Genomic DNA, 18375 nt, shown 5'->3' with positions numbered 1-18375 from the left:
AGGGGTCCTCCAGGAATATGACAACCAGAGTCTGTCTCTGCAGAGGAATCTCCCTTTGTCTGCACTCCTGGGCCAATGTGCAGTGAAATGCCTGCAAGCTGCATGGAAACTTTAAAAAAACCACCATAATAGACTCTGTGTATACTCCAAATTAAAAAAAAAACAAAAAACAGTAAGAGGACCAACATAAAATGCCACTATGGCTAAACAGCGGAGTAAAAGAGTCAGAGACACAAAGACTTCCTTTAAAAATTGGAAGTTAAACCCTAGTGGGGAAACTAGAAAGGAGCATAAACTCTGGCAAGTCAAGTGGAAAAATATAATTAGGCAGGCCAAAAAAGAATTTGAAGCACAACTAGCAAAAGACACAAAAACTAACAGCAATATTTTTTTAAGTACGTCAGCAGCAGGAAGCCTGCCAAACTATCGGTGGAGCCACTGGACGATGGAGGTGCTAAAGAAGCACTCAAGGAAGACAAGGTGTTTTGGAGAAGGTAAATGAATTATTTGCATTGGTCTTCACTGCGGAGGATGTGAGTGCAATTCCCACATCCGAGCCATTCTTCTTAGGTGACAAATATGAGGAACTATCCCAGATTGAGGTGTCAATAGAGGCGATTTTGGAACTAAATTAACCAGTAATAAGTCACCAGAACCAGATGGTATTGATCCGAGAGTTCTGAAGAAACTCAAATATGAAATTGCAAAACCACTAACTGAGATATGTAACCTATTGCTTAAATCAGCTTCTGTACCAGATAACTGCAGGATAGCTAATGTGATGCCAATTTTTCAAAAAGGCTAAAGAGGCAATCCTGGCAATTACAGGCCAGTGAGCCTAACTTCAGAACCAGGCAAATTAGTTGAAACTATAGTACAGAACAGAATTATCAGACACATAGAAGAATATGATATGTTGAGGAAGAGTCAACATGGCCTTTGTGCCTCACCAATCTATTACAATTCTTTGAGGTGATCAACAAACATGTGGACCAGGGTGATCCGGGGGATATAGTGTACTTGGACTTTCAGCAAGCCTTTGACAAGGTCCCTCATCAAAGGCTCTTAAGCAAAGTAAGCAGTCATGGAATAAGAGGGAAGGTCCTCTAATGGATCAGGAACTAGTTAAAAGATAGAAAACAATGGGTAGAAATAAATGGTCAGTTTTCACAATGAAGATAGGTAAATAGCAGGTGTCCCCAAGGACCTGTACTGGTCCTGTTCAACATATTCATAAATGATCTGGAAAAAGCAGTGAACAGTGAGATGGCACAGTTTGCAGATGATACAAAATTACTCAAGATCATTAAGTCCAGAGCAGATCTTGAAGAATTACAAAAGGATCTCACAAAACTGGGCAGGCAAATGGCAGATGAAATTCAATGTTGTTAAATGCAAAATAATGCACATTGGAAAACATAATCCTAACTATAATACAAAATGATGTGGTCTAACTTAGCTATTACCACTCAAAAGAGAGAGCTTGGAGGCATTGTGGGTAGTTCTCTGAAAACATCAGCTCAATGTGCACCAGCGGTCAGAAAAGCTAACAGAATGTTAGGAACCATTAGGAAATGGATAGGTAATAAGACATCAAATATCATACTGCTACTATATAAATCCATGGTGTACACACATCCTGAATACTGTGTGCAGTTCAGGTCTCCTCATGTCAAAAAAGATACATTAGAATTGGAAAAAATACAGAGAAGGGTAACAAAAATTCTTCTTCGAGTGATTGCTCACATCCATTCCAGTTAGGTGTGCGCGCCGCGCGTGCACGTTCGTCGGAAACTTTTTTACCCTAGCAACTCCAGTGGGCCGGCAGGTCGCCCCCTAGAGTGGCGCCGCCATGGCGCTCTATATATACCCCTGCCGGCCCGCCCGCTCCTCAGTTCCTTCTTACCGCCGTGTCGGTCGTTGGAACTGTGGAGCGCGGCTTAGCTGTCCTCCACGTCCCTAGCTCTCCTAGTTTTCAATCGCTTATCTCTAGTTCTATATAGTGTTAATTAGTGTTGTTAAGTAAATAGTTTAGTCAATAGTTGTTAAATAGTTCTTGGCCGGGGGCTTAGCCCTTCCCGGCACCCGGCGCCAGGCTCATGCCTGTTTCGCTGGGCTTCAAGCAGTGTGCGGCCTGCAAGAAGCCCATGCCCACCAGCGATCCCCACGAAGCGTGCCTGAAGTGCCTCGGGGAATCGCACAGGTCTGACAAGTGCCGCATCTGTAAGGCTTTCAAGCCGAGGACAAAAAAGGAGAGAGATCAGAGGCTCCGAACTCTCCTAATGGAGGCGGCACTTGACCCGTCGACTTCGCGGACCGTGGTCTCGGCACCGGCACCGGATCGCTCCGGCACCGAGAAGACTCCTCGGCACCGACCTTCTCCGGCACCGGAATCACAGCCTAGGCCGTCGAAGTCTGCTACTCCGGCCAGGCAGACCCGGCTTGAGCGCCCGGCCTCGACATCGGCCGCGGCACCGCCGGCACCGTCAGCACCGTTGACTCCGGGCCTGGCGGGTCCGTTGAGTCCGGTGCCGCCGAGCTCCCCCATGAGATCTGGGGTTGAGATAGTGGTCCCGTCAACACCGGAGACCTTCGCCTCGGCTCGGGACCTTATTGCCCTGACGGAGCCCACTCGGCTGCCACCCCCGGTACCTCCGGTGCGGGTCGTGTCCAGGGGCAAGCCCATGATGTCGGCGCCGCCCAGAGACAGTCCTTCGCCATCTAGGTCCCGACGTCTTGGGCGCTCCAGATCCCGACGCCGCTCGCAGTCCCGGCACCGCTCCCCTCAGCGGCACCGGTCGCACTCGCGGCAACGGTCGACCTCCGGACGGTCGCGGTCAAGCTCCAGTCGGCGTCACCGGCACCGCGACTCCAGGAGCAGGTCCCATCGCTACTCGCCGCACCGGTCGACCTCCCGGCACCGAGCTGGTGGCAGGTCCCGGTCTCGGTCGACCTCCCGGCGCCGAGCCGGTGGTAGGTCCCGGTCGACCTCCCGGCACCGAGATGGTGGCAGGTCCCGGTCTCGGTCGACCTCCCGGCGCCGAGCCGGTGGTAGGTCCCGGTCGACCTCCCGGCACCGAGCCGGTGGCAGGTCCCGCTACCGAAGCGACACCCGGTACCGATCAGGATCCCGGCACCGTGACAGATCCAGGTCCCGGTCCCGATCCCGGCACCGATACGACTCCCGGCACCGGTCCCCGGCACCGAGACGATCCTCCGTGCCGACCCGCGCCGGCCCGTACCATCCGGGGTCGGCCCCGCCGTGGCCCTCGAGACAGCCGTCCGTATCTTCGCAGGCGGACAGTGCGTATGCGCTCGGCACCGACCGGCAGGCGGCGCTCTTCGGGGATCCGCCGCTGGAAGACCAAGGCCCACCACAGTGGGGATTCTGGACACCCTGGGCATACCATCAGGCCCAGGGCCCCCAGCAGCTCCCTCCCACACCGGCGAATGCGGAGCGTAGGGCCCCTGAAGCCTCCTTGTCTCGCCCCCCTCCCTCCCCGGAGGCGGAGGAAGGGTCCAAACAGCAGGACTCCGCTGTGGCTCCGGAGGTAGAGGCGAGGGCTGAGGAAGACCCTCAGTTGGACACTATCGTGCCTGGGGTCTCCTCATCCTCCTCCCCGGATGAGGCGGTGGCGGGTACCTCCTCCAACAGTCCCCCCCCGCTGGATCTCAGGGCGCACCAGGACCTCCTCAGGCGGGTGGCCCAAAACCTGAGTCTGCAGGCAGAGGAGGTCTCGGAGATAGAGGACCCGATTGTTACCATCCTCTCTTCGGATGCTCCCACCAGGGTCGCCCTGCCCTTTGTACGGACCATTCAGGCCAATGCCAATACTATCTGGCAGTCCCCGGCCTCCATCCCTCCGACAGCGAAAGGAGTCGAGAGAAAGTACATGGCCCCTTCCAAGGGGTATGAATACTTGCACGTTCACCCGACTCCCGGTTCACTGGTGGTGCAGTCGGTGAACGATAGGGAGCGTCACGGCCAGGAGGCTCCGGCCCCCAAATCCAGAGAGGCCAGGCGGATGGACCTCCTTGGCCGTAAGGTATATTCGGCTGGGGCCCTGCAGCTCAGGGTCTCTAATCAGCAGGCCCTGCTGAGCAGGTACGCTTTTAACTCCTGGGTGGCAGTGGACAAATTTAAAGAGCTGCTGCCACAGGATGCTCGCCAGGAGTTTACGGCCATCCTGGACGAGGGCAAAAAGGTCGCGCGCACGGCCTTACAAGCATCCTTGGACGCTGCGGACTCGGCTGCCCGTACCCTCGCGTCGGGAGTTACGATGCGTCGCATCTCCTGGCTGCAGGTTTCCGGCCTTCCGCCAGAGCTCCAGCACACGATACAGGACCTTCCTTTCGAAGGCCAGGGCCTGTTTTCGGAAAAGACAGACCCCAGACTCAAGAGTCTGAAGGACAACCGGGTCATTGCGCGGTCCCTCGGGATGCACACCCCCGTGACGCAGCGTAGACCCTTTAGGCCACAGCAGCAGCCGTACCGTAGGCCGTTTTCCCAGTTCCGCCAGCGGCAGGACCCTTACAGGCGCCGCGGCAGGAACGGCAGGCGCAGGCAGTCTGGGAACCAAGGGGGGCAGAACCAAGGCTCCTCGAAACCCCCGCCTGGTCCTAAGCCTTCATTTTGAAGGTGCGCCCGAGGGCGCTGTAGCAGTTTCCCCTATGGATCCTTTCCCCCCGTTTTCAAACCGCCTTTCGTTTTTCCTCCCGGCGTGGTCCCAAATAACATCGGACCGCTGGGTCTTAAACCTGGTGCAGACGGGATACCGCCTGCAGTTTGTTTCGTTTCCTCCTTCCCGCCCTCCTTCCTCGTCCCTCTTCAGGGACCCCTCTCACGAGCAATTCCTTCGACAGGAGGTGCAGACGCTCCTCAGCAAAGGAGCCATAGAGGCGGTTCCGGAAAACGAGAAAGGCAAGGGGTTTTATTCCCGCTACTTTCTGATCCCCAAGGCCAAGGGGGGCCTCAGGCCTATCCTCGACCTGCGAGAACTCAACAAATACCTCGTGAAGTTGAAGTTCCGCATGGTATCCCTGGGGACCATTATTCCATCCCTGGATCCGGGAGACTGGTACGCCGCCCTCGACATGCAGGACGCGTATTTTCATATTGCCATTTGGCCGCGCCACAGACGCTTTCTCCGCTTCGTTGTGGGGGCTCTTCATTATCAGTTTGCAGTCCTCCCTTTCGGCCTGTCCACGGCCCCAAGGGTGTTTACAAAATGCATGGCAGTTGTCGTGGCGCATCTTCGACGCAACCGTGTCCACGTGTTCCCTTATCTGGACGACTGGTTGATTCGGGGCACGTCGGAGCAGCAGGTCAGCAGCCATGTCCGCCTGATCACCGCCGTATTTGCAAGTCTGGGCCTCCTGATAAACACAGACAAATCCACTCTGAGGCCCACGCAAAAGGTGGAATTTATCGGGGCGGTCTTGGACGCCACGATGGGCAGGGCCTCGCTGCCTCTGCAACGGTTCCAGACCATGGCGGCGATCGTTCAGCGTTTGCGGTCAGCCCCGTTGACGTCAGTAAGGACATGTCTAACCCTGTTAGGCCACATGGCAGCGTGCACTTTTGTGACCGGCTACGCTCGGCTCCACATGAGGCCTCTCCAGCTGTGGCTTATCAGCCGTTACAGGCCGCAAAGGCAACCTTTAGACATGTTAGTCACAATCCCCCAGAAGGTCTTGGACTCTCTCGGCTGGTGGTTGGACCAGTCCGTGTTATGTGCGGGTCTTCCCTTTCACCCCTCTCAGCCATCGGTATCCCTGACAACGGATGCCTCAGATCTGGGCTGGGGGGCCCACCTGGGGACCCTGCGGACACAGGGCCTGTGGTCCCAGGAGGAGGTGGGGCTCCACATCAACATACGGGAGTTGAGAGCGGTCCGCCTTGCTTGTCAAGCGTTTTGTCATCAGCTTCAGGGTCGTTGTGTCGCCGTGTTTACGGACAACACGACGACGATGTACTATATCAACAAGCAGGGCGGCACCAGGTCCTCCTCCCTGTGCCACGAGGCGATACGTCTCTGGGACTTTTGCGTAGCCCACTCCGTTCACCTCAGGGCTTCCTTCCTCCCTGGAGTACGGAACACTCTGGCAGATCGACTGAGCAGATCCTTCCTGTCGCACGAGTGGTCCCTTCGCCCGGATGTCGCTCTCTCCATTTTCCGGAGGTGGGGTTATCCCCGGGTGGACCTCTTTGCGTCCAGGGGGAACAGGAAGTGCCCAGCATTCTGCTCCTTTCAGGGCAGGGAACCGGGGTCGATAGGGGACGCCTTCCTCATCCGGTGGTCGACCCACCTGTGCTATGCATTTCCCCCGTTCCCTCTAGTCCACAAGGTCCTCCTGAAGGTGCGCAGGGACAAGGCGCTCGTGATCATGGTAGCCCCGGCGTGGCCCAGGCAGCACTGGTACACCATGCTGCTGGACTTGGCCATAGCCGACCCAGTTCCCCTGCCCCTTCATCCGGACCTGATTACCCAGGACCACGGGACCCTGTGTCACCCAGACCTGCAGTCGCTGCACCTAGCGGCGTGGCTCCTGCGTGGCTGACTGGCCCAGAGCTGCGATGCTCCACGCCTGTGAGAGAGGTGCTCTTGAGCAGCAGGAAACCGTCCACGAGAGCCACGTATTCAGCGAAATGGAAGCGCTTCTCCTGTTGGTGCGTAGAGAGAAATCTCCGCCCTATGGAAGTTTCGGTTTCCGAAATATTAGACTACGTTTTGTCCCTCAAAGGGCAAGGTCTGGCCTTATCGTCGTTGCGAGTCCACCTAGCTGCTATCTCCACCTTTCACCCGGGTGCGGACGGTCGCTCCGTTTTTTCTCACCCGACGGTGTCGAGATTCCTTAAAGGGCTGGAACGTTTATTCCCTAACGTCCGTCCCCCTGCTCCCACCTGGGATCTTAACCTGGTGTTGTCCCGACTCATGGGGCCCCCCTTTGAGCCATTAGCTACTTGCTCCCTGCTCTACCTCTCTTGGAAAACTGCCTTTCTAGTGGCTGTCACCTCAGCTAGACGGGTGTCGGAGCTCCGAGCTCTTGTGGTAGACCCCCCATATACGGTCTTCCACAAGGACAAGGTGCAGCTGAGACCACACCCTGCTTTTCTGCCCAAGGTGGTCTCAGCCTTCCATGTCAACCAAGAGATTTTCCTTCCGGTTTTTTTCCCAAAACCTCACTCCTCAGGCAGGGAGCAGCAGCTCCACTCGCTGGATGTCCGTAGGGCTCTCGCGTTCTACATAGACAGGACTAAGCCCTTCCGAAAATCCCCCCAGCTTTTCGTGGCGGTAGCAGATCGTATGAAAGGTCTTCCTATCTCCTCCCAGAGGATATCCTCTTGGGTTACGTCCTGTATCAGGACTTGTTATGACTTGGCCCATGTCCCTGCGGGCCGTGTGACTGCGCATTCTACCAGGGCGCAGGCGTCATCGCTGGCTTTCCTAGCCCGTGTGCCCATCCAGGAAATCTGTCGGGCAGCGACCTGGTCATCGGTCCACACTTTTGCTTCCCACTACGCCCTGGTCCAGCAGTCGAGGGAGGATGCGGCCTTCGGAACTGCGGTGCTCCGGGCCGCGACTTCTCACTCCGACCCCACCGCCTAGGTATGGCTTGGGAGTCACCTAACTGGAATGGATGTGAGCAATCACTCGAAGAAGAAAAGACGGTTACTCACCTTTGTAACTGTTGTTCTTCGAGATGTGTTGCTCACATCCATTCCACACCCGCCCTCCTTCCCCACTGTCGGAGTAGCCGGCAAGAAGGAACTGAGGAGCGGGCGGGCCGGCAGGGGTATATATAGAGCGCCATGGCGGCGCCACTCTAGGGGGCGACCTGCCGGCCCACTGGAGTTGCTAGGGTAAAAAAGTTTCCGACGAACGTGCACGCGCGGCGCGCACACCTAACTGGAATGGATGTGAGCAACACATCTCGAAGAACAACAGTTACAAAGGTGAGTAACCGTCTTTTACTAGGTTTATAGAACAGCTTCCATATGAGGAGAGATTAAAAAGACTGGGACTGTTCAGCTTGGAAAAGAGACGATTGAGGGGGGATATGGTAGAGATCTATAAAATCATGACTGATGTGGAGAAAGTGAATAAGAAGTGTTATTTACCTCTTCACATCATACACGAATGAGAGGTTCCTAGAGCGGGGCGACGAAGGAGTGACAAGATTATAGCGATCAACAGATGGCTCAGGGAGTGGTGTTATAAGGAGGGCTTTGGGATGTACGGTCACTGGGAAGCGTTTATGGATAGACGACTGTTCGCTCAGGATGGACTTCATCTAAGCAAGGAGGGAAATAGAATTCTAGGATGGAGGCTCGCCGACCTCATCAAGAGAGCTTTAAACTAGAAAGTTGGGGGAAATGGTTGGGAGATGTTCGGGAGATCTCCACGCCGGAATATAACCTGGAGAGGGAAGTAAACAAAGTGAGAGGGGATACCCTTGCGGTCCCAAGAATTGATCCAAGGAGGAATAGTGGAGTAGAAACCAGAGTAACGGGTGATGCTGGTGGTAGAAGGTTTCTGCACGACGGGGGAAAGAATGTCACCGACGCCAAACGCCAAAAATTAAAAGGTCTGTACACTAATGCGAGGAGCCTAGGCAACAAGATGGAGGAACTGGAGTTACTGGTGCAGGAAGTTACTGGTGCAGGAAGTGAAACCAGATATTATAGGGATAACCGAAACCTGGTGGAATAGTACTCATGACTGGAGCACAGGTATTGAAGGCTATGTGCTGTTTAGAAAAGACAGGAAGAAAGGCAAAGGTGGTGGAGTAGCCTTGTACATCAATGATGAAATTAACTGTAGCGAAATAAGAAGCGATGGAATGGATAAGACAGAGTCTGTCTGGGCAAAAATCACACTGGGTAAAAAAGCAACTAGAGCTTCCCCTGAGATAGTGCTTGGGGTGTGCTATAGACCGCCGGGATCTGATTGGGATATGGATAGAGACCTCTTTAATGTCTTTAATGAAGTAAACACTAAGGGGAAATGTGTGATTATGGGGGACTTCAACTTCCCGGATATAGACTGGAGGACGAGTGCTTGCAAGAATAATAGGGGTCAGATTTTCCTGGATGTGATAGCGGATGGATTTCTTCATCAAGTAGTTGAAGTACCTACGAGAGGGGATGCCATTTTAGATTTGGTGTTGGTGAGCAGTGAGGACATCGTAGAAGAAATGGTGGTGGGGACAACCTTGGTTCGAGTGATCATGAGCTGATTCAGTTCAAACTAGATGGAAGGATAAACAAATGTAGATCTGGGATTAGGGTTTTTGACTTCTCGAGGGCTAATTTTAAAGAGTTAAGGAAATTAGTTAGGGAAGTGGATTGGACAGAGGAATTAGTGGATTTAAATGCGGAGGAGGCCTGGAATTACTTTAAGTCACAGCTGCGGAGACTGTCAGAAGCCTGCATCCCAAGAAAGGGGAAAAAAACCATGGGCAGGAGTTGTAGGCCAAACTGGATGAGCAAGCAACTCAGAGAGGGGATTAGACAAAAGCAGAAAGCTTACAGGGAGTGGAAGAAAGGCAGGATCAGTAAGGAAAGCTACCTTGGTGAGGTCAGAACATGTAGGGATAAAGTGAGGAAGGCTAAAAGCCGCATTGAACTGGACCTTGCAAAGGGAATCAAAACCAATAGTAAAAGGTTCTACAGCCACATAAATAAGAAGAAAACAAAGAAAGAAGAAGTGGGGCCGCTATACACTGAGGATGGAATGGAGGTTAAGGATAACCTAGGCATGGCCCAACATCTAAACAAGTACTTTGCCTCAGTTTTTAATAAGACTAGTGAGGAATCTAGCGATGATGGAGGGATGATAAATGGGAATGTGGATATGGAAGTGGATATTACCGCAACTGAGGTAGAGGCCGTACTTGAACAGCTCAATGGGACGAAGTCGGAGGGCCCGGACAATCTCCATCCGAGGATATTAAAGGAACTGGCGCGTGAAATTGCGAGCCCGTTAGTGAGAATTTTTAAGCAATGGTAAACTCGGGGTTGTGCCGTGTGACTGGAGGATTGCTAATGTAGTTCCTATTTTTAAGAAAGGGAATAAAAGCGATCCGGGTAATTATAGGCCTGTTAGCTTGGCGTCTGTAGTATGTAAGGTCTTGGAAAAAATTTTAAGGGAGAAAGTAGTTAAGGACATAGAGGTCAATGGTAATTGGGACGAATTGCAACACGGATTTACTAAAGGTAGATTGTGTCAAACCAATCTGATCTCCTTCTTTGAGAAGGTGATGGATTACTTAGATAAAGGAAATGCGGTAGATATAATTTACCTAGATTTCAGTAAGGCGTTCGACACGGTTCCGCATGGGGAACTGTTAGTTAAATTGGAAAAGATGGGGATGAATATGAAAGTTGTAAGGTGGATAAGGAACTGGTTAAAGGGGAGACTCCAGCGGGTCGTATTGAAAGGTGAACTGTCAGGCTGGAAGGAGGTCACTAGTGGAGTCCCTCAAGGATCGGTTTTGGGACCGATCTTATTTAACCTTTTTATTACTGACCTTGGCACAAAGAGCGGGAATGTGCTAATAAAGTTTGCGGATGACACAAAGCTGGGGGGTATTGCTAACACGGAGAAGGACAGAGATACTATTCAGGAAGATCTGAACCACCTTGTAAACTGGAGTAAGAGAAATAGGATGAAATACAATAGTGAAAAGTGCAAGGTCATGCACTTAGGAATTAATAATAAGAATTTTGGCTATATGTTGGGGGCGCATCAGTTGGAAGCGACGGAGGAGGAGAAGGACCTTGGGGTACTGGTTGATAGCAGGATGACTATGAGTCGCCAATGTGATACGGCTGTTAAAAAAGCAAATGCGATTTTGGGATGCATCAGGCGGAGTATTTCCTGCAAGGATAAGGAGGTGTTAGTACCGTTATATAAGGCGTTGGTGAGACCCCATCTGGAATACTGTGTGCAGTTCTGGTGTCCCATGTTCAAGAAGGATGAATTCAAACTGGAACAGGGTCAGAGACGAGCTACAAGGATGATCCGAGGAATGGAAAAACTGCCTTACGAAAGGAGACTCAAAGAGCTTGGCTTGTTTAGCCTGGCCAAAAGAAGGCTGCGGGGGGATATGCTTGCTCTATATAAATATATCAGGGGAGTTAATGTTAGGGAGGGAGAGGAATTATTTAAGTTTAGTTCTAATGTAGGCATGAGGACGAATGGGTATAAATTGGATATTAGGAAGTTTAGACTTGAAATTAGACGAAGGTTTCTAACCATTAGGGGAGTGAAGTTCTGGAACAGCCTTCCGAGGGAAGTAGTGGGGGCAAAAGACTTTTCTGGCTTTAAGACAAAGCTTGATAAGTATATGGAGGGGATGTTATGATAGGATCGTTAATTTGGGCAATTGATCTTGGATTACCACCAGATAGGTCTGCTCAATGGTCTGCGGGGAGATGTTGGATGGGATGGGAACTGAGTTACTGCAGAGAATTCCTTCTTGGGTGCTGGCTGGTGAGTCTTGCCCACATGCTCAGGGTTTAGCTGATCGCCATATTTGGGGTCGGGAAGGAATTTTCCTCCAGGGCGGATTGGCAGGGGCCCTGGAGATTTTTCACCTTCCCCTGCAGCGTGGGGCATGGGTCACTTGCTGGTGGATTCTCTGCAGCTTGAGGTCTTCAAACCAATTTTGAGGATTTCAATAACTCGGTCCTGGGTTAGGGGTTTTTATAAAATTGGATGGGTGGGGTTCTGTGGCCTGCCTTGTGCAGGAGGTCAGACTAGATGATCATATTGGTCCCTTCTGACCTATGAGTCTATGAGTCTATGAGTCTTTGAGTCACCAAATGAAATTACTAGTCAGCGGGTTTAAAACAAACATGAGGAAGTACTTCTTCACAGAACACACAGTCAACCTGTGGAACTCATAGTCACAGGATGTGAAGGCCAAAAGTATAACTGGGTTCAAAAAAGAATTAGATAAGTTCCCAGAGGATAGGTTCATCAATGGCTATTAGCCAAGATGATCAGGGACACAAACCCATGCTCTAGGTGTCCCTGAACCTTTGATGACTGGAAGCTGCGACTGGACAAGAGGGGATGGATCAGTTGATAAACTGCCCTGTTCTGTTCATTCCCTTTGACGCACCTGGCAGTGGCCACTGCCAGAAGACAGGATACTGGGCTAGATGGACCATTGGTCTGACCCAGTATAGCCGTTCTTATGTTCTTATTGCTCCTCTTTCATATTTACAGTCCTGGAGGGCTTAGAAGAAGAGATTTTAGACAAAATCAGACAGTGTTTTTTCATTATGGGGGATTTTAAGAGTATGCTATATTATAATGGGAGTGGGGAGGGGCACAGACGACTGTGAAAGGAGAATGCTGTTTCTTTATACACTGGAGAGTGAAACCCCTACATAACTAAATTATTTTGATCACGGATTTCTCAATTCTCTGTTTCCAGTGGCAGCTGAATGGGCAGAGCCATCTCCATTGACAGCAGTGGAGAGAAAGGGGACTTTACCCCCAGAGATGTACTGTTCTCTTTTTTGTGAATACTGCTGCTCCTAAGGTCGGGGCACAGGACCATTGCCTTAGTTTGGTTGCTTTCCTTCCTTTTCCTGAAATGATTTAGCCTCTCTTATTCATCTGTGCTCGTGAACCTGCTCTGTTGCAATATCAAAGGGAGTCCATCTCCTACAGCCACCTTATCTCCTGACCCCTGCTATGTTCTTACTACCTTTTTCATTCCTACAGGGCACCAGAACTGCTACGGACATCTGTGCCTAATCCTGTGGGGGCAGCTCCTACACTCCGGCAGGCTTTGCAGGCAGCCACACTAGCATCATGGACTGACACAAGTGTAAAACCTGCTAGGGGCATAGAAGTAGCCCAGATCCCAGCCTGTCAGCAGAATGAAGTTGGAGATAAGAGTTATGTCAGAGTGGGGCACTAGGGAAAGGGATCTGACTGGGGCAGGAGAAGGGAAAAAGCCCTATCACAGAGCTGGCTAACTGTAGGTCACAGGCCAACTCCAACTCATGATCTTGTTTAATGTGGCAACCCCGTGAAAGGAGTGGTGAGTGGTTGTTTTTATTTTCCCTCCAAACACATACATTTGCTCTCCATGTGCTTTAATGCTAAGAATGCAGGTGCACAGAAAACACGTAGAGCCAGGACATAGTAATGCATGGGGAGAACAGGGAACTCAAAGGGGATGGACTCAGGAAAAGAAGAGGAGGAACAAGATGAAGGAGAGAAAAGAAAAAAACTCCCAGTATGGTAAAAGATATTACAGAAACAATCCAACCCAATTGAAACCTAGTAGGGATGTGGTGTGTAAGTATATATAGGGGGAGTTAAATAAAAGAATACAAATAAAGCAATATACATATGTATTATTTTTAACTAAGACCATAGGGGTTTTTTTTTGTGTGGGGGAGAGACAATCCCTTATGATTTCTTCTTTCTCCCTCCAGCTGCTGCTTTCTGTTTTCATCTCTTTCTCTCTGTCCAGGTAATTAGGTAGCGAGTGCATAGCACACTTTTTGCCTCTTAGGCCAGACCTCCCTTATCATGTGTAATAGACTTAGATTGAAAATATAGTTTCAGTCTATATAAACTATTGATAATAAACTGAAATGCATCTCACCAGTTTTCATTTAAAATAAATGAAAAGTCCTACGGATTTCTGGTTGTGTGAGGGGAGAAAAGCTCCCTGCAGGCACTGGGACAGGGCCAGCTTCCCTGCCAACTTTCAGATGTCACCAGTCTGCAAAGCATAATTGTTCTGTTCTGTACCAAATCACAGCTGAGACGTTTCTGTTTTCCCTTCCAAGGGTTGGTTCTACACAGTGTGCATTAAATTCCAAAGTTTACATGCCACGTACCAGCTTCACTTTAAAAACACTGGGGCGCATTTCTGAGCAGCAGACAAGAATGACTGAAGAGCAATGCACTTTAGACCAAATATATTGTACAACATTAAAATGAAAGGTTTTGATTATGTCTAAAACATCCATTTTTATGTAGCCAGATTATCACCCAGCGCGCTGGATTTACACTGCATTAGCGATCATCAAGATTAGAGCAGAATCCCTAGATAACAGACTAGAACACAGGACGTCAATTTATGACATAATAGCAATAGTAATAACAATAATCATATTTAGTGAAGAAGCTTGTGGTGCTGGGACAAGTCAGAGCTCTCTGTTCTGAAGAGGGAAGCTGCCTGGATAGTGGAGGCTTGAGTAGGGAAAGAACCTCTCTTACCTCAGAAGGGGATTGCTAGAAGGAAAACCAAATTTAAACCCAGCATAAAAGTCAAACAAGCTGCCCTCATTGGCTCCGAGCAGCATCTGTGTAGTTCCCAAAAGCACTCTGTCCCCCCAAAGGAAAAGGTTGATGTTAAACTTGGCTTCTCTGTGCCCGCGGACATTTTACTGCCATGCGCCACAATCTCTGACAGGAGTGGCCTGGAGGGAGCCTCAATTCTGGCCCCACGTGTTTTGTGTCTTTGGGTGGCAGGAGAGGGACAGGTGAGGGGATATTCCTCTGCCACCTCCAGGGAAAGGAACTGGCTCCTGGCAGCAGTCCCAGCCACTCAGCATATTAAAGGCCCTGCTGCCCCACTCCTTGCACGGTGGCACAAGCACCAGCCTGGTCTCTGAGGACACTCTTTGCCTGCCTGCCACCCTCTCGGTGCAGTGCTTCTTGGTTCTACCTAGTGCCCCTGCTGCAGTGGCTTTCAGGCAGCCCTCTCCTGCACCAAATGCTCCTTCCCATCCCAAGCTTGGCCCTTATAGAGGGAGGTAGTGTGTGTGTGTTTGGAGGTGAGAGGTGGGGATAACATTTACCACAAAGAGTGTCTGTCAGTAGCTCCCTGACTGCTGCTCTTATCTGCTATGCATGTCACCAGAGTAGCATGCCACCACCTGCCTCACATAGGAACTGAGGGACAGGCTGGAAATGAAAAATAGGCTCTAAAATTAAATTAAAAACTTCACAATGTTTAGAAGTCGGCCTCTGACTGGGGTTTACTCCCAAGGCCCGAATGAAACATAGGAGTTTAGCCATCCTTTTAAAATTAAGTCATCCAAGTGCTACTGGGAGACCTCAATCCAAGAAGTATCAGAGAAGTAGCCGTGTTAGTCTGGATCTGTAAAAGCAGCAAAGAATCCTGTGGCACCTTATAGACTAACAGACGTATTGGAGCATGAGCTTTCGTGGGTCAGATGAGGAAGTGGGTATTCACCCACGAAAGCTCATGCTCCAAAACGTCTGTTAGTCTATAAGGTGCCACAGGATTCTTTGCTGCTTTTACAATCCAAGAAGAAAACAGGTGAGAGTGTTTTCCTAGACCTAACAGGCTGTTTTTCCACAGTCTTCCTTCCTCCCTGCCACCCTAAATGGGTGGATGACCACAGGAGCTATCGGTAGCATCTATCCCTATAGTACAGCATCTAAACTTCGATATACATTAGAAGCCCTTCCTTAATGCAGGAGGTTCTGAGACAGAAAATGCACAATCCAGCATCTCTTTTTCCTAAAACGTATATAAAAAAATTCTATTGTAAACCAGAAACGTCCCCGCTTCCCTTAACACATTTCCCCACCAGCAACACCACGGGGTACCACCTGTCATCAAGAGCAGGTTGCTCATACTCTTTCCCCCCACTTCCTATGGTGCCTTTCATGGCGGTATCTGTACATAGACAATCAAATACAGATTTCACTTTAATGTTTAGGAAAACATCCTGTAAAGCAATAACCCAACCCCTACCCCCACCTCCATTTACATACACGCCAGCCTGGCTTTTTTTTCAGTGGGGAGGGGAACAGGAACTCTCCCGGATCCCCTACATTGTCTCCTATGTATGATTTCACGCCTTCAGGCTCTATATCCTGGGGATTCTTCCTCTGGCTTGAGGACTGGACCCAGCTACCTTTGGAGTCCATCACCGCTACCCCAAGAACCAGCCAGAAGGGGGCTCTGCTTAGTGACTGAGTTCCTTGAACAGCAGTAGGCCCACACTGGGGCTGGCATGCAGATTTCTTCTTTACTTTATTTTTTGTTTATTGAGATGGTCTGGCTGCAAATTGAGGTCCTTGGCTCATCCATATAACTGGAACACTAATGATTTAAATCACAGTTGTGTATGCATTTCTATTATAAACTCCCTTTTAGTTACCCATAAGTCTTTGACTTTCGGGGGTGAAATAATTCAGCAGACAGTAGATGGGGGGATCAGGGAGCCAGATTACCTGTTCTGCTCCAGTGCCGATCCTAGCATAGATCAGAGGACCCTGGTGGCTGTTCTATCCTGTGCCAGCTAGCAAAGAATCACCCTCTGCTTGGATATAGCCAGACCATGGTGTAGGCTGGCCATGTCCCCCCTGCCCCGACATCCCTATGCACCTGTTGGGGGGATGGTTTCCTCTCCCCGTGTGCCACCTAAATTGACACAAAAGAAGCAGAGCGGGGCAAGGAGCTTGCACTCATAGCTTCGTTTAAAAAAATAATCTCAGCTATTTTATTTATTTATTGACTGGGCAGGAATTTTAAAACAAGGCTGAATGATTTTTAATGATGATTTCCTAACGTCCTGAAGGCAAAGAGTGCACCGTGCGTTCATGTGTGTGGGATTGTGGATGATGCTGAGAAACATGAGCCATGCCTCAGTCAGCATGAAATCTGCAGGAGCCCTGTCTCATTCTGTGCAATACTCTAAAGTTCAGACAAACTCTCTGTCATTTTTGTGCTATCTCACTACATTGTCTAGGCAAATAATGAAGGTTCTATTAGTGCAATTCCACGCAGAATAAAGCCCCCAAATGTCAGAAAATGTGAAGTAAGTTTTTAACATGAACTCTGCTCCATTGTGCATGTTCATTATGATGCAATCGATAATTACATGATCATATACAGGATCCTAGGGCCAGGAGTGCTGCGTTCCCTAAAGACTTTTACAATGACAACTATAAATTAATTGAGATCAGTGTACTCATTGGGGCCCAAATTGTGGGCAATTATTCACTGGCCTACATGGGGGGTGGTATGGAGTTGCTTCCCACTATATTGAGCCAAGATGAGGGAGCATTCCTCAAGAGAGACCATCCCTCTCTTTGCAGTCAGATGTTGTAGGGAGAAGGGGGAGGACTGCACAGGTTACAACATCCTAGAGGCCTGGCTAACACCATGGGCTGGGGCAGAGCTTGTATGTGAGTTCGGGGGAAGACTGCACCTCCTCCCTGTCCTCTTTGAGGGATATGCACCCTCACAGCTGCATTGATGGAACAATCTTGTGCATTCCTCCAAGTGAGTGATCCTTGTATGAGGCCAGTCATAGTCAGGTCCTCTGAATTGAAACTGAGGTAACTGAGAGGAGAATTTGCCCTTCAGTGCACAGGCAGAGCATGTATAGCAAGGGTGACTGTGACTTCATTGTGACATAGAGACCGTAAGATTTATGATGTCCTGGCTGATTGGCTTTTCAGTCTCATTGACTGGCTTTCCAGTACCTGAGTTTGGTTAATGACGTGACAGGTAACTTACATGTCGTCATTCAGTAACCGTCACTGTTTTTTCAAATGAAATGTCTAGAATTTATCATCATTTTGCCAGTCTTGAAATAGGAGCAGCAGGTGCTGTGATAAATGAAAGAAAAGGGTTGTCTTGTTTTACTGGCGTTTCTGTCAGAGCCTCTGTCCCATCCAACAAAAGGCTCTAGGGTAACTTCCTACATTGTTCAGATTCTCTGCAAGCAGCAGATATTCACACCATCTCATAAACTAACAAGGCATGAGGGGCATAGGGGTGTGTATGGTGAGGCGGGGGATCTATTTTTTCCTATGTCACCGATAGTGGAAGAACATCACTCACTCAGCTGTTACCATGTGGATATCAATAGATCTTGGAGTTAATATCCAAACCTAAAGGATCATGAGACATCACAGCAACACAAAACCACTGAGTTTCCTACCACATTACTATCAGGGGTGAAGAAGATATTAACAGCAATTGTCCAGGGTCTGGTAAGGGAACATTGGGTAGCCTTGCTGATTTGACTCTGTGTATTCTTTAAAGACACCTGGCCAAATTTATCCCCGGTGTAACTCCATTTAAATCAGCCCAAGTTAGAGCAGGGATTTAACATGGCTCACCCTATTCCTTGCAGAAGACACAAGGTAAACATACTGCTTTCTGAAAGCATTTGAAAAGGTTCCCAGTAAAAGATTATTGACTAAGCTAAAGAGGCCATGACATAGGAGGTAAGAGGCAAGATCTGAAATTAGGGTGGGTGAATTGTAATTTCCCTAGCTGGAAAAAGGTCTCTTGAAGGAAGAGTCCCCAGTAGTTCACCTGATCTATCTGTCTAGATACCCCCAT

At 49.8% G+C, this 18375-nt stretch overlaps 1 protein-coding gene across 2 annotated transcripts in view; it reads left to right on the top strand.

Moving 5' to 3' along the window:
* LIN52 (lin-52 DREAM MuvB core complex component) overlaps positions 1-18375 on the top strand; it is a 149685-nt gene that overhangs the window by 108146 nt on the left and 23164 nt on the right. Inside the window, exon 6 of one of the 2 annotated variants that reach the window (XM_030559186.1) lies at positions 12744-13307. The exons of the other annotated variant lie outside the window; for it this stretch is intronic. Within the exon in view, the coding sequence (XP_030415046.1) occupies positions 12744-12829 (86 nt within the window). The 3' untranslated portion in view covers positions 12830-13307. Of the gene's footprint in view, positions 1-12743; positions 13308-18375 lie in introns of those variants that run through there. 2 annotated transcript variants of the gene reach the window in all.

Source organism: Gopherus evgoodei, chromosome 4 (genome assembly GCF_007399415.2).
Source record: "Gopherus evgoodei ecotype Sinaloan lineage chromosome 4, rGopEvg1_v1.p, whole genome shotgun sequence".
Taxonomy (NCBI): Eukaryota; Metazoa; Chordata; order Testudines; family Testudinidae; genus Gopherus; species Gopherus evgoodei.
Note: the sequence above shows the minus strand (reverse complement) of the source record. Positions and strands in the feature narration are given on the sequence as shown.